The 17,516-nt window shown below is 36.2% G+C and overlaps 1 protein-coding gene across 1 annotated transcript in view; it reads left to right on the forward strand.

The window, feature by feature from the left end:
• LOC145692594 (uncharacterized) overlaps window positions 1-17,516 on the forward strand; it is a 138,165-nt gene that overhangs the window by 63,188 nt on the left and 57,461 nt on the right. The window contains exon 7 of the mRNA XM_081767915.1: window positions 7,352-7,435. Within this exon, the coding sequence (XP_081624041.1) occupies window positions 7,352-7,435 (84 nt within the window). The remainder of the gene's footprint in view (window positions 1-7,351; window positions 7,436-17,516) is intronic.

Here is a 17,516-nt window from a genome sequence, read left to right on the forward strand (position 1 = left end):
TTAGTTATGTTTAGTCTGAATTTATTCAGATGGCACTAGCATATTACCCTTCCAAATCTTCCTCAAGGTTTTTACAGTCTTCTAGTGATTTAATTCGAGAATATAGTTTTAAGTCAGAGTAAAGTATAAGAATTCTTAATTTACTTGATTATGTCATTAATAGTTATGAAAAATAACAAAGGACCAAGGTTTGAACCTTGCGGAACTCCCGATGCATCATTAAAATTATTGGCGATATGACCTTCGTAAGCTACAGCTTGTTTACGATTACGTAAGTATGATGTGAAACGCACTAATGCCTCTTTAGAGATAGTTTTTAAGTAAGATGTTATGGTTAACTAAATCGAATGCCGTCTGAAAATCTGAATAGATTACATCCACATGTCCTCCTTTGTCCAGTTCCGAAATTATGAAGTTCCTTCTACTCGCCAAATTAAACAGAGTGACAAACATCTTGGCATTTGAAGGCGGCGCTCCAAGTTCCCTTTAAATGCTGCTAGCACATGAGAGGCCAGCAGTATTGCCACGTTTAGTTTATACACATCCACGTCTATCCCCTGCCACCTGATCGCACTGTAGTTCGTCTGCTTAGCCATAGCCGCACCCCTTTAACACTAGGCAACGTCGCGTCACAGCTTGCGTTTTATTCGTTTAGCTGGAATGCCAAGATGTTTGTCACAGGCCTTAGTTATGGTGGATCTATTCTTGAGAAATCTATGTTGGTATACAGAGATACTAGAACAAAGCTGTAGTAATTCTCTACCATTTTTGTTTTAATTGAGGGATAGGGATGTGGCCACTATAAACATTAGCTGAGGTAACACTTTTTATAAATAATACATGTTTGGGAGAAAGTTACTTAAAATTTTCTTAGCACCTTCGAGAAAAATTTCTTTTTCTGACTTCAAATTCATACTAAACAAGACCATGTTTAACTCATTTTCAGCTGAGCTACTGATGTGTATATTCTTACGCAAAATAGTTCAATAGTATAAGTGTAATTTTACTATAAAACAATCCAGGCATGCACCCAGAACTTTTGTTGGGAGGTAGTCAATACTACAAGACACTACGTCTATGTAGTGTCTTTACACCTATAATAATAATAATAATAATAATAATAATAATAATAATAATAATAATAATAATAATAATAATAATAATAATAATAATAATGGTAAAGTATTTCCACCTATATTTTCAGGAAAAATGATACAACTAGATAGTTTTTATAAGAAAAAGATTACGGATGAAGTGTAAGATCAAATTTTCAAGCTACATCAATCATTTCCCTATTAACCTGCGCTATGAATTTTCCCTGAAAACAAAGGACGAATACTTTCTCGATAGGCCTCACACTTGTCAATAATTTCAGTACGAGCTTTCCAATAGAACTCAGAACCAATAATTACACTAAGTTTTTAAACCAAAGAAATGTATTCCATAGTATCACTCACTCCTTGTTAAGTAAACAACATCAACAGGACGGGAGGTATATCATTTTTGCTCACGACTGTACATGGTTACCTATAAATTTAATTACGTCACAAATGAATTAGACTCTGACAATTAATTATTTTTGTTCCATAATATGTCTCTCGACGTAAGTGCATAATAACACATTTTGTTAAAATCTTTCCGATTCTCCGAGTAAAAACAGATCCCGGCAATTTATCCCCAATTCAGACTGGCGCGTGTCTCATACGATGCCTAATGGCTATAATGTTCGTCTTCCTTATTCTTTGCTTCCCTTCAGGCTACGCCACTGCCTGTTTATAAAATAATCTTAACTCCGAAAAACAACACTATATTCTTGTGTAGAAAAAAGACAAATCCTCGGTTTTTTTTTTTTTTTTTTTTTTTTTTTTTTTTTTTTTTGACATATCTTTCTTTAGGTCTAAACTGTCAGACAAACACAGAATCACCCTACGGCCGTAGAAAGTTAAAAGGCAGAAATTATACGTCTTTTGTAACTCTATAAGCGTTGCAAAATTCTTTTCTTTTTTTCTTTCACCTCTTTTTAACTCTGACAATTACAGTTAATTCTTTCCTTCCTTTTCTTCATGTAACGAGATCTGAAATGCTTTCTTAACTATCAGCCAACACTTACTTCCTTCCGCAAAAGGAAAGTTATGTACTTTTTCGGTGTCCATCGCCTACAAAATGGATGCGACAATATTTACTTGTTAGTTTCATTTAGTACTGGTATTGGCGAGACAGTGGGGAACATTATTGTTTAACATTTCTTTCATGGTGTTAGCAGTTACTTAACATTGTTGCTGTTGGGTGTGGCATTCACACGTCACGCTGAATGACACGATTCTTCTTAATGTTTTAAGTCAAAACAGAATGAAGGTATTTCCAACACCTACTTCACACATAGTAAGTGATACTTCAAACAAATGTGTAGGGAAGGGGGAGGAAATGAAATGAAATCTTGCAGTTTTACGTCCCACGATTATGCCGGCTAGGCTAAAGGAAAGGAAATGACATTTTTGAGTTTTACGTCCCACGTATATGCCGGTTAGGCTGAAAGAGACGGTGATGATGAGAGATGAATGAAATGGTGGAATGAAGAAAGTGGGAGGAAACGGGAGAACCCCGAGAAAACTCATGCACACGGTGTTTGTCCACCACAAAGTTCACTTGGCAGGGGCTGGGATCGAACCCGGGACCCCTAGTACCAGAGGTGAACGCTCTACCACTGAGCCACCGCGGCCCCCGGTGATTATGAAAAATAAATGGAATGGTGAGATGAATAAAGTGGGAAGAAACGGGAGAACCCCGAGAAAACCCACGAGCACGGTGTTTGTCCACCACAAAGTCCACTGTAGGGAAGAGGGGACGGTGCTCATTGGTAGAGCGCTTAGCTCTGATGCACAGAGTCCTTGGTTCGAGCCCGGTCAAATAAGTTTTGTGGGGAACATCATGTCCGTAGGTTTTCCGGGATACTCTAATTACCTCCCACATTTCATTCCACCAATTCTTCCATCATCATTCACTTGATTTAATCATCGTCTTTTTTAGTCTAACGGGCATAATCGTGGGACGTTAAACTAAAAGATTTCATTTCAGTTTCAACATGTTTATGGGACCATGGTGGTTGGCCATTCGACATTAGGTTGAAGAGTCTCGGGTCACGCTAGTTTCCTGGTCACGCTAGTTTGTGGTGGACAAGAACGTATCCATAGGTTTCATCTCGATATACCTGGTTCCCCCCATTATTGTTGCCTACAGGATTAGACGAGAAATAAAATTATCTCGTCTCGTATAAGTTTTGTACAAGTCTCGTATCGTCTCGGTTCTCGAAAAACTATTCACGTCTCGTTTTGCATATTTATGTGTAAAATGTGTGCCCTGATTTTTTTCTCTTAATTTTCCTATTTTTTTTCTACAAATAATGTTTGCTCACGAAACGAGATGAGACAGAATTTACGAGACGAGGCTGAGAACTTGCAATAGAAACATTCTTTTCAAGACGAGTCAGCGCTTTCATAACACCTTTTCATGACAGGCCTAAATCTACGACGAATGATCAAGAAAAAAGTTTACACCTTACGAAAATTTCACCCTTGTGTCAGTTTACAGCATTTTTGAAAGATGCATATTAATTTGAAAAAGTTAACATATAAAATGGATTGTAAATAAATATATAGACGTGATATTTTAAGATGAATATAGCGTATAGTGCTTTGTTGGGTAGAATAGGTTTAATGTTACAGAGGGATGATCGAAAAAAAAGTTACAAAACCTATTATGACTTATGTGTGAGACCTAACTGGAAGATCAACACATCTGATGATAAAGGGCACTCAACAATGTAATCACAGTTTTGTTCTACTGCTTATCACAACGGCAGACAAAATTTTCTATGAAATTTGTATAGAAATCTGCGTCAAGTTCTCGTAGCCACCGTAATGTAGCAGTTTTGACTTAATCATTAAAGAGCATATTTTAAGGTGCAGCACCTTCTCTAAAAATGTAGTTGTTATAACAACCAAAGTTCAAAATATGTATTTCTGGGCATAAAACGAACAGAAATGAACGTACTTTGTTGCACCTTTTTCGTGAATGTTGCACCTTTTTTGCTAGATTCATAAGATTACCGTTTTTGTTACTCCTTTTAGCCTTCAGCACCTTTACTGTCCCTTTCTTCTCTCTCTTTTTTTTAAAAAAAATGGACAGAACAATATGTTTTATTTTCAGTCTAGTTTACTCATAACATTCCATAAATTTAGACGCAATCTTGACGAATTTGCTAGGGATAAATTTGCGCTCAATTTGCGAAACAATCCGAACATAAAAACCTTTGCAACGTCAACTGAACTTCCTGTCCATGCGCTTACAAGATTTATGTACCACTGGTTTCCGTTGATGTCGAGCGAAGTTGATCTCTAAGCGACAGAAACCATAATTTGAAAATATAGAAATGTTGTGCATAATCAAGTATAACCAATTTCTGAAGACCCAAAAGTATGTGACGTTTTTTCAAGCCACAATATTGCTAAATTAAAGTTCTCTCTTTTTTTTTTAAATACCGACTTGGATTTAACCACAATTTTATTACAAGAACGTTTGAATGTTGTAAAAGTTTGGAATTAAATAAAACAATTTTGCAATTTATGTCCAATGTTTGAAGCCAAAATTAACAATATTTGTTGGTGTAATGAATAAAGAATCTTCATGTAACTTTATACTATAGAACTTAATACTATACTATAGCTATAGCTATACTATAGCCTATTAGAACCTTTTTTGCAACTTTTTGAATGATTTTTCAGGCCTTTTTATTCCCTTTACCTTTTTGCATCTTAAAATCCGGTCTTTAATAATCCCATTCCAAATAGTGGTGCCCAGCCATCTTTTGCTTTAGAACAGAGGAAAGGTCAGGGCTGCAGAAGGGGTGTTCTAGTCGTTCTAAGCGTAACGTCAGTGGTTGAAATACTAAGTCTACCGCTGTGTCCATGGTTGTCATTAACTATATATGTCCGTCTTTCTTTAAAGGCACGGAGCTCCTCCGTGGCTAAGCGGTTTAGCGTACGCGCCTTTGGCGCGGGAGACCCGGATTCGATTCCCGCCGGGAGCTCATGTGTTTCAGATTCCACGTTAATCAGTAGGTCCACCTCTCATATAGTCTCGCTGCTGAAAAGGGACGTTAAACTCAAAATCAACTCAACTCTTTAAAGGCACGACACCAGTCCCCATACACCTCTACAATTTGCCTATGAATATTAGCAGGTGTAATGTTTTTGGCCCACGGGAACCGCACCAATGACCTTACTCTTACTCTTGGCTAATTTTCCAGACGAGTCATCAATTTTAATGTCCGCTTCTCGGGTATACATGATCAGAATCCCAAGTCTTCAAACCTGCACCAAAACAGACATGTTATTAATCCAAAAGTAAATTTTCGTTAAGTTGTAGTGAATAACATATTTTTTTTTTTATCTGTGACCTCTTTTTGGATCATTCCCTGCTGTCATTAGTCCGGGGGCCAAACATAGGTCCTGTTGGAAAGTTCGTGTATAGAGAATTATTTGACTTTGGTTACAAGCGGCCGCCAAGAACAAGATTTGGCTTGGTCACATAAACATCATCATGAGAGTTTTTTTTTTCAATATGGCCGCCAATCATGGCGGCCGCTTGTAACTTTACAAAAATTGCAGACCTTAATTAGCATAGCTCTCGTGCAGCTCATAATTCACGTAGCGAAATGAATAATAAACCGTTGGAAAGCTGAAGGAATGTATGTTTCAAAATGATAAAGTTTATATCAATCAAGTCGATTCTGCTCAAGATACCAATCAAGAGACCAGAATATTCATTTTTTTACATTATTCTGAAAAAAAAAATAAGAATAATCTAAGCTGGCTAAACTATTATTTAGCATACAGCGGCTACGCAACATTAACAAATACGATAAACCTCTGTGTAACATTATACTGTACATAGGAATTGGGTAATTTTAAAAAAAAGTGCAAACAATGGGATATTCGATTATAGTAGGACATAAGCTGTCCCTAAAATATGACCTAAAGGCCTTGCGATCATTTTTAGTTGCCACCTATCCCTTGACGGAGTGCACAGATTGATATGGTGCATATCAATAGTAACTCGGTTCCTTCGGAAACACTTCAAGGCCAAGAGCTGGTTTAGAATGTTTAACTTACGTGTGTTTCTGTTTTGGCATCAGAAGGTTAAATCTACTTACTCAGCTTAGAAAGGATAAGCACTTTCTATAATAGATAAACTTCGAAAGAAAATTATAAAAATAAAAAGAATGTTTAAATATAATGTTGATAATTTTACTAGCAAAGTAGACACGAAAAGGAATTGGCAAAAAAAGACTTTCATATGAAAAATTATCAAATATTTGGTGTATTAAAAACGTACGGGAGCTCATAAAAAGCAATGACCATATTGTAACCAAGTGGTTGTAAATATTTAATAAAAAACTCTGACTAGTGTTTGGCAACTACTACTACTGCTTGTGACAAAAGTTGGAACAAATCATTTTTGCGTGGCAAGTACATACAGTTTCTCGGGTTAATTTTTTGCATTTACAGAGACACAGGAAGTCTTTGGTAGTATATCTTCAAAGATGAAAGGTTGTCATTCATTTAAACCATAATCAGACCGATTTAGTACTGGAGAGTACTCAGGAATATGATACCAACGGTGACTTTGAAGGTAAGCTTGTCTCATATGAAGATGTAAGGAAGATGATGTTGAGGCCATCAAGCCCGTATCCAGGGTCTAGGGGGCCGCCACCCCCCAAAATTTTCACGGTAGGCTTGCAAATGAACTATAATGCGGTGATAAACTATAATATAATTGCATCGGGTCCTCCTAACTCCAGCCGGGCCTCCCTATATATTTGGGCTGGCTACGGGCCTGGAGACGAGCTTTGTAAGGTCAGTATGCTTCATTTGATGGTATCGTACCTTGCGACATTTGTTCATTGATCTAGAATCAATTTGCTAATTAACTCTTCCTTTCCAAAATGTGATAGATGAGGTGACTCTTAAGCAAGTTTCGAAGCAGCATGTTTGGTGCCAAACTCGTTGGTTGTGTCACATCCAGATAAGGAATGTACACCAGGCAGAATTTCAATTACTGACTTGTTAAAACATGTAGCTAATTCATGAAATGGAATGTACCTTGCTGTAGTACCTTTTCCACCCAAAACCCATAGCTCGGCCAGTCCTTGACATTTAAACTCATGGAAATAATAATACAGTGAGCAAATTAAGACATCTGCATCTGATGAAACCACTAAAATACGTTGCATCATTGGCTTGGATACACAATGTTGAATATCTAGAATTATTATTTCATCTTCTTCTTCAAGCTCTGAAATTAGATCAGAAACATCAGTGATTTGTCCATTGCACAAGCGTATGCTTTTCTCTCCAGGAACTTCAAGACCTCCAAGGTAAGTGATAACACTGTTTAAATGATCATGCTGCTTTTGAAATCAACAAAGAACTGCTGTTATTTGTATTTGTTTCCAGCAGAAGCCCAGAATGCATTCATATCTTTTGGGAGAGAAGTTTCCATGCCAAATTTGGTGACCTCAGTTCGATCATATCACCCTTCTATTTGTTTCTGATGATTTAATGCTTCCATCTATGTAGACATCCATTACAATATCTACCCTTGAGGAGCTTCGAGATATTTGAGAAAAATTGCTGTAGTATCTGCTTCACAAGATCTCCAAATGTGTTCAATAATTTACCAATTGATGCTGCTACTATTCTTGCGTAAAGCATAAAATCAAACAAAATTGTAGTGGAAACAGGTGACTGAGGCAAATGTTGATTTTGCCTGGCAGCAATTCTTTTTCGAGTTCAGGAACTATTTTTGATTTGTTTATTTTCTGGAGAAAACCATGTTTTGTCAAAAAAAAAAAAAAAACGAAGTTGACGTAAACTGCCAACAGAGCAGTTGATCGACAGAATATTCTCTTTCACATGCTATCTCTGAGAGTTAATATTGTCTCCTTTTGAGCATCGAATGTTCTTCATTCAGGTTGTATGATACTCTTTCTTAAGTGATGTATTGGAGAGAACAGACTCTTGTTTTCTTCGATGAAAACTTCATTTTGAAAATTTAGATTAAGATTGTTCTCCCATCTCCAGGGAGTTTAGTTTGAAATCTTCTTCAGTTTTAGTAAAATGTTTTCCAGTTGTAAGATTCTTCAGATCTATATTTCTTACATCAAATGCATTTTGTCTCTCATGAATGAAGTGTTGAAATCTCCTTACTCCTTCTTCAACTGCGGCTGTTTGGGTTGATGAAAATTCATGATGGATCACATATTCATCATTTATTTAGATACCATATATTGCCAAAAAAAAAAAAAACTGCTTTATCTGCGTTTTTCCATGTTGAAGTTTCCGGGAAAGATTAAGACATATGAAGTTCCCAATCGTCTTTTATATTTTCGATACTCTTTTATATTTTTAAACAAACACATTTCTGCTTGCAGTACTTTTTTGTTGTAGTAGCCTTTAAAGTGTGGGAGGTCAAATTGGATCACCCTGTATAACAACATTTAAACTATTTTTATTATTGTGGCATATTGTGTAATGACTTATGCGTCTTTAAACGTTGATAAATATTCTACATTGTGTTCGTGCAATCACTTTGTCCATTTAGAGTTTTTATACTATGAATCATATAACTCTATTATAGTGTTACCGCTCTAAGACTTCGGTAAATTAGTGTTTGTCACGAGAGTCGTAAAATGCATGATCTTGTCTCGACAACGATATGAAATCATATCGCTCTCTAAACCAATTTGGATTCGGTTCCCGGCAGGAAGTCGTGTGGCCTTTTCTCCCCAGCTGTGCCTATCGCTTAGAATTAAAATCAGATAGGCACAAGGGACATAATTCATTCCAAATTTAAGAATATGTTCCAGGCTAATTCTTGTTCAAAAAACACATTTGTGGGCGAAAGGTCTCTTGTTCAAGCCCCGAGCATGCGGGTTTGTGGGAACAACATCGTACCCGTGGCTTTCCTCCAGGTTATGACCTTTCCTTCCACATTGTCATTCCACCGATTATTTCAAGATCTTTTGCTTTGACTAATCATCCGTATCGTTTAGACTAACAGGTCTAACGTAGGACTTAAAAAGTAGAAATTAAATACCACTTTTACTCATACAATTTGTGCGTGTTATTTGGAATACGAATACTGAACAATATTGTGAAAGAATATGAAATATTTATTAATATACAAGACAACAGGTCTATATCCCGTATAGCCAAGTGAACTTTCTGGTGAACAAGTACCATATGTGTGGGTTTTGTCGGGGTTCTCTCGTTTCCTCCCACTTCCTTTATTTAGTCATTTCATTCATTCTCATTATCACTGTCTAATGTAGCCTACATGACATACCCGTTGGACCCAAAAATAAGTTTTGAAACATTTCCTGTAGAATATATCACAAGCGTATACAGAAATAATAAGAAACATTTTATCATTAAAAAGAAGGAATCTCCAGTACTTATTATTTGTTCATAAAATTGTCAATAATAATATCGATTCTATTGAATTAAATCTTAACTAGCCGAACCTGGCTCTCTACACAGACCACCCATTTGAAATATACATATGAGCATGAATTTCCTTATCATTCCTCACATCTGTACAAGCCCCTTTATAGACACAAGTGAAAGATGTCTTGGTAAAATTGGCAACGGGTACCATAAAGAGGAAATTTTTTGATTATTTTTTTTTCAATATCTCGAACGGTTTGGAAGATTTGAGCCTATTTCCGTTTGGAGTTTCCAATTCATGTATGATCAGTGTTTTCTTTCTTCTTGATGCACTACGTAATAAACAAATACATTACACACGCAATTACTTATAATGTCAGTGATATATAGTGTTCATTGGGCAAAACACTCAAAACAATAAAGATTCATCTTAGAGTGGAGAAATGCTTATCCTTCGTTTTCCATTATCATTTAGCGATGAAAACAAACGCCGGAGATATACTAACCCTGTAACAAACTGTGTGGCGTTGCAATGTATAATTCGTAGGATATGATGCTTTACTTTTTAAAAATATTTTAACACTTTCAGTGTGCCCATAAAAAATTTAATAAAGAAATAACGGCCATTTTTTAAATATATCAATTAGAACTGAACAATCTACAGAAAATTTGGAATCGACCAGTGAAATCGGCATGTTTCTAGCATTTCTGGTTTTCGAGATATTGTCGAAACGATTGGAGACAAACATATAAACTTTTCTCTGGAGACTAACATGTAAACCTAGCCTTTAAATATGTAGACTAGCTGACCCTGCGCTCTCTACACAGTGCATTAATCACATATGAGCATGAATCTCCGTGTCATTCCTCGTAACATCTGTACATGTCCCTTTGCAAACATAAGTGAAAGATAAAAGGGCAAGGTAAAGGGTACCATAAAGGGGAGATTTTTTCGATTATTTTTTCAATATCTTGCACCGTTTGCAAGATTTGAGCCTACTTCCGGTTGGAGTTTTCTTTGTATGTTTTCTTTCTTCTTGCATGCAGTATGTAATAAGCAAATACATTATACACACAATTAATTATAATGTCAGTGATTATTTGGGCAAAACACACCAAACAATAAAGATTCATCTTATAGTTCCACTAGAGAATTGGTTATCCTGAGTTTTCATTATCATTAGACCATGAAACATACGCCTGAGAGACATATAACCCCTGTATACAACACTATGGTGTTGGAATGTATAACTCGTAGGATATTAAAAAAATGAAATGAAATCTTTGAGTTTTACGTCCCATGCTTATGCCGGTTAGGCTAAAGGAAACGGTGATGATGAGAGATGAATGAAAAATGGTGGAATGAAGAAAGTGGGAGGAAACGGGAGAACACCGAGAAAATCCACGCACACGGTGTTTGTCCACAACAAAGTTCACTTGGCGGAATCAGGGTTTGAACCCGGGACCCAAAGCATCAGAGGTGAACGCTCGACCACTGAGCCACCGCGGCCCGATATATTTTTAAATGTCAACGATTTCAATGCACCAGAGATGGAGTGGGTCATGTTTTCTGGGTGGGTCAGTGGGTCGTGGGTCAACAGCATTTTACCCACTCTGACCCACCACCCACCGCGACCCACTGCGACCCATCACCCACCGTGACCCACTGTGACCCACCACCCACCGTGACCCACTCTGACTCACCACCCACCATGACCCACTGCGACCCACCGACTCAGTATGATCTACCGACCCTCTCTGCTCACTGCATTGTAGACAGTATCTTCTGAGGACTGGTAAATTTGTCTCCGTTTTACTTTCAAGACCTTCATTCCCCTTTCTTTTCCATTTGTTTCTGTCTACTTACCTGAGGTGAATATATCTAACCAAGTGAAAAAAGAACTTCAGGCACTTTTGGATGTTGATATTTTTAATAGTAATAATAGCAATAGGACTTACACTACAACTTGGCTTTCGAGACCTGTGAGTTTTTAGAGCTAACTACTGGAAAAAATACATTTTTGAATCACTGTAATATATAAATTATTATATAAAAAAAATGAATGTAACTATGTGTGCCTGATCATCACGGTCAAATTGCAAAGTCAAATGAAATTACTTTTGGTATATAGTTAGGCCTTAATCCAAATTGGGATGTTATAATGCTTTTATTATAATGCATAATATCCTAAGGAGGTAGTGGGGATCCGAATTTTTGCGAAAAAAAAATGAGTATCTCGCAAGCCGTTAAACTTACGGAGATGAAATTCAGTGTATTAACTCTTTATTGAAAATAAACAGTGTGTGTCCTAGCATTTTTTAAAATTCTCCTTTATGTGGGGGGGGGGCACTTTCTATATATGGAAAATTGGTAGTGAGTTGGTTTGTAAAAATGATCGAAAACGATCGATGTTATTTAAGAAAAAAAAATTAGAAACAAAAAATACAGTGCTTGGCTTCATATATCCATTGCTTTCTGCTATAATAATTGCTGAAGCTTATGTTTATTATTTGGAGCGCTTACAGCACAGGGCAATCAACCCATAAAGTTGTGAGAAAAATAGGCATAAAATTTGTACTGTAAGCTTAATTACACGGAAATTTGAAGTTTGGATTGTACGCATAATTGTATGGAAAATTTTACACTTTTTCCCTTTACGTTGGTCTACTTACTTTGATTTGGAACTTTGAAATTTCATCCTCTTTTCCACTGAAAAGTATTGATAATTCAACAAGGAAAAATTATACTATGATAATTTAATTGAAATTCATCGTAATTTGGCACATGGCAAACAGCAGTGTGGTAATTGAAGTTGAAGAAGGAGGGAAATTCCCATTCAACTCTGAACACTTTCCAGAAACCTCGTTCCCTTTCGCTTTCTAGACGGGGGAGGGAACTTGGTAATGGTATCAAACTTTAATGTGTAATTATAAAAATTAAATTTATAAACAAATAAGAAATCATCAGTTTATCAAGCTTTAATTGTTAATTTATTCACAAGATTCCCTATCAAAGGCGTGGTAGATGAAGTTTCTGTTCTCCATGAGTCGACATTACCAACTGACATGGTCGATATGGAAAAGATGTTGTATGGTGATAGAGAGATTATACTTCTTGCTGAGTATTTCAAACCTAACCAAGAAAAATCGTTATCAGACTTAAGTCTAACAAGCAGATTGTCGATGAGGAGTTATTGAAATCTGGTAGAAGTATTATCAATTTCCACGACAGAGTGCGAACGGGAATTTTCCCTTATGAATTTACAGATGACTAATATTAGAAATACACTAAGTGCTCAAACATTGTCTAACTTGTTGTTCATCAATGTTAATGGCCCACCGCTAGACAAGCTCAAAGTAGACGAGCTAGTTATTTCTTGGCTGAAGGATGGATATCATTCCACTGAGGATGATTTACCGCCAGAAAGTTACCAACAGGAAATAAATCCGATTTCAGATTTGTTTTAAGGAGGAAAATTACGTGTTACGGAAAATGTATACTTGTATTACTAATGGCTTATCTGTGTTATTCAACTTTGTAACTAATTTTTAGTAAGTCTCTTCTTTGCTTTAGGTAAACTACTTTGAATAAGTATTCATAATAATTGCAATTATGCTTATTTGTAACTTAAATTTAACATGGTGTTTTAGTGATTACACAAATTACAATTATGAGCATACTTTATGGAAATGCTCTCACAGAGGGTAACCGAGCACCTTTATCTATATATATAAAAGAGAACGTACAAAATCCTTTGTCCGCTCATCACGCTAATACGGCTGAACCAATTTCTTTCATTTTTGGGGGGTTATTAGGATTTGGACCCTAGATGGTTTTTATCATATCACTTTAATTTTTAATTACCAGTGTCTTGAGATAATTGACCATTCAAGTGTCCATAACGTACAAATCCTTTGTTATTAGTTCATCATAGGTAAAAATAAACGTATTTATATGCAACCCGCATGACCGTGTCACTCGGCGGGTTAACATAAATGACAGGCGATATACAGCGGAAAATAGCTTGAATCTTCTGTTTAAAATTTTTTAATTGATTTGCTTATTTTTACAGACACTTTTACAATATGCCAGCACCGGGATGACCGCAGCGAAGCGGGGCGGGTTAACATAAATGACAGGCGATATAATGTTAAGATTTACTGCAATCTTCTATGGTTTTTATCATATCACTTGAAAGCGAAAAAGTAAAAATTATCTAAGTAACAAAGTTTATTGCGTTCCGGGGTGACCGCAGCGAAGCGGGGTGAACGCTGCTAGTATCCTATGAACAACTAATTTTTCAAGTCTTTTGTGAAAAAAATACTGTGAACTGAGAAACCATAGCCTTTTCCATATTGTACAGGGGTATTTTCCTGCGAATAGAAGTTTCTTGTGGAATGCGTTCAGAAATTAACACTTGAAAGAATACTCTCTTAGTACAAGTATATTTTAGGCACACACTAATTCCCCCCCCCCTCGAACTGTTTCAATTTCCTCACTGACGAACACTTCACCATTTTATATCGTAAAGGTCAGATCAACTGTCACAGGGATTTTTTACCCCTGGAAAGTTTTACCCCCTGGAAAATTTTACCCCCTGGAAAATTTTACCCCCTGGAAATTTTTACCCCCTTGTCGGTTTCTGGTACCTTCAAAGGAAAAGTCAAAAGTCACAATAAAAATTCATATAATTGAATGTGATCTCTTAGTGTATGCACTCACTTTGGTCAAGATGGCTTTAAATCCTAAGATTTGGTAGGGGGGTAAAAATTTCCTAGGAAATTATTACCTCCCTGTCGGTTATTGATTACTTCAAAGACAAACTCAAATGTTATATTATAAATTGATACCACTCTGTAGTATCTCTTAACAGACACAGTCACTTTAGCCAAGATGGCTTTATATCCGAAGATTTGGTAGGGGGGTAAAAATTTCCTAAGAAATTATTACCTTCCTGTCGGCTATTGATTACTTCAAAGACAAACTCAAATGTTATATTATAAATTGATACCACTCTGTAGTATCTCTTAACAGACACAGTCACTTTGGCCAAGATGGCTTTAAATCCGAAGATTTGGTAGGGGGGTAAAAATTTCCTAGGAAATTATTACCTCTCCGTCGGCTATTGATTACTTCAAAGACAAACTCAAATGTTATATTATAAATTGATACCACTCTGTAGTATCTCTTAACAGACACAGTCACTTTGGCCAAGATGGCTTTAAATCCGAAGATTTGGTAGGGGGGTAAAAATTTCCTAGGAAATTATTACCTCCCTGTCGGCTATTGATTACTTCAAAGACAAACTCAAATGTTATATTATAAATTGATACCACTCTGTAGTATCTCTTAACAGACACAGTCACTTTAGCCAAGATGGCTTTAAATCCGAAGATTTGGTAGGGGGGTAAAAATTTCCTAGGAAATTATTACCTCCCTGTCGGCTATTGATTACTTCAAAGACAAACTCAAATGTTATATTATAAATTGATACCACTCTGTAGTATCTCTTAACAGACACAGTCACTTTAGCCAAGATGGCTTTAAATCCGAAGATTTGGTAGGGGGGTAAAAATTTCCTAGGAAATTATTACCTCCCTGTCGGCTATTGATTACTTCAAAGACAAACTCAAATGTTATATTATAAATTGATACCACTCTGTAGTATCTCTTAACAGAGACAGTCACTTTGGCCAAGATGGCTTCAAATCCGAAGATTTGGTAGGGGGGTAAAAATTTCCTAGGAAATTATTACCTCCCTGTCGGTTATTGATTACTTCAAAGACAAACTCAAATGTTATATTATAAATTGATACCACTCTGTAGTATCTCTTAACAGACACAGTCACTTTAGCCAAGATGGCTTTATATCCGAAGATTTGGTAGGGGGGTAAAAATTTCCTAGGAAATTATTACCTTCCTGTCGGCTATTGATTACTTCAAAGACAAACTTAAATGTTATATTATAAATTGATACCACTAAGTAGTATCTCTTAACAGACACAGTCACTTTGGCCAAGATGGTTTAAATCCGAAGATTTGGTAGGGGGGTAAAAATTTCCTAGGAAATTATTACCTCCCTGTCGGCTATTGATTACTTCAAAGACAAACTCAAATGTTATATTATAAATTGATACCACTCTGTAGTATCTCTTAACAGATAAAGTCACTTTAGCCAAGAAAGCTTTAAATCCGAAGATTTGGTAGGGGGGTAAAAATTTTCTAGGAAATTATTACCTCCCGGTCTTCTATTGATTACTTGAAAGACAAACTCAAATGTTATATTATAAATTGATACCACTCTGTAGTATCTCTTAACAGACACAGTCACTTTGGCCAAGATGGCTTTAAATCCGAAGATTTGGTAGGGGGGTAAAGATTTCCTAGGAAATTATTACCTCCCTGTCGGCTATTGATTACTTCAAAGACAAACTCAAATGTTATATTATAAATTGATACCACTCTGTAGTATCTCTTAACAGACACAGTCACTTTGGCCAAGATGGCTTTAAATCCGAAGATTTGGTAGGGGGGTAAAAATTTCCTAGGAAATTATTACCTCCCTGTCGGTTATTGATTACTTCAAAGACAAACTCAAATGCTACATCATAAATTGATACCACTCTGTAGTATCTCTTAACAGACACAGTCACTTTGGCCAAGATGGCTTTAAATCCGAAGATTTGGTAGGGGGGTAAAAATTTCCTAGGAAATTATTACCTCCCTGTCGGCTATTGATTACTTCAAAGACAAACTCAAATGTTATATTACAAATTGATACCACTCTGTAGTATCTCTTAAGAGACACAGTCACTTTAGCCAAGATGGCTTTAAATCCGAAGATTTTGTAGGGGGGTAAAAATTTCCTAGGAAATTATTACCTCCCTGTCGGCTATTGATTACTTCAAAGTCAAACTCAAATGTTATATTATAAATTGATACCACTAAGTAGTATCTCTTAACAGACACAGTCACTTTGGCCAAGATGGCTTTAAATCCGAGGATTTGGTAGGGGGGTAAAAATTTCCTAGGAAATTATTACCTCCCTGTCGGCTATTGGTTACTTCAAAGACGAACTCAAATGTTATATCATAAATTGATACCACTATGTAGTATCTCTTAACAGACACAGTCACTTTGGCCAAGATGGCTTTAAATCCGAAGATTTGGTAGGGGGGTAAAAATTTCCTAGGAAATTATTACATCCCTATCGGCTATTGATTACTTCAAAGACAAACTCAAATGTTATATTACAAATTGATACCACTCTGTAGTATCTCTTAACAGACAAAGTCACTTTAGCCAAGATGGCTTTAAATCCGAAGATTTGGTAGGGGGGTAAAAATTTCCTAGGAAATTATTACCTCCCTGTCGGCTATTGATTACTTCAAAGACAAACTCAAATGTTATATTATAAATTGATACCACTCTGTAGTATCTCTTAACAGATACAGTCACTTTAGCCAAGATGGCTTTAAATCCGAAGATTTGGTAGGGGGGTAAAAATTTCCTAGGAAATTATTACCTCCCTGTCGGTTATTGATTACTTCAAAGACAAACTCAAATGCTACATCATAAATTGATACCACTCTGTAGTATCTCTTAACAGACACAGTCACTTTAGCCAAGATGGCTTTATATCCGAAGATTTGGTAGGGGGGTAAAAATTTCCTAGGAAATTATTACCTCCCTGTCGGCTATTGATTACTTCAAAGACAAACTCAAATGTTATATTACAAATTGATACCACTAAGTAGTATCTCTTAACAGACACAGTCACTTTGGCCAAGATGGCTTTAAATCCGAAGATTTGGTAGGGGGGTAAAAATTTCCTAGGAAATTATTACCTCCCTGTCGGCTATTGATTACTTCAAAGACAAACTCAAATGTTATATTATAAATTGATACCACTCTGTAGTATCTCTTAACAGACACAGTCACTTTAGCCAAGATGGCTTTAAATCCGAAGATTTGGTAGGGGGGTAAAATTTTTTAGGAAAGTATTACCT

This window comes from Thermobia domestica, chromosome 8 (genome assembly GCF_964235325.1).
Source record: "Thermobia domestica chromosome 8, izTheDome1.hap1.1, whole genome shotgun sequence".
NCBI lineage: Eukaryota > Metazoa > Arthropoda > Insecta > Zygentoma > Lepismatidae > Thermobia > Thermobia domestica.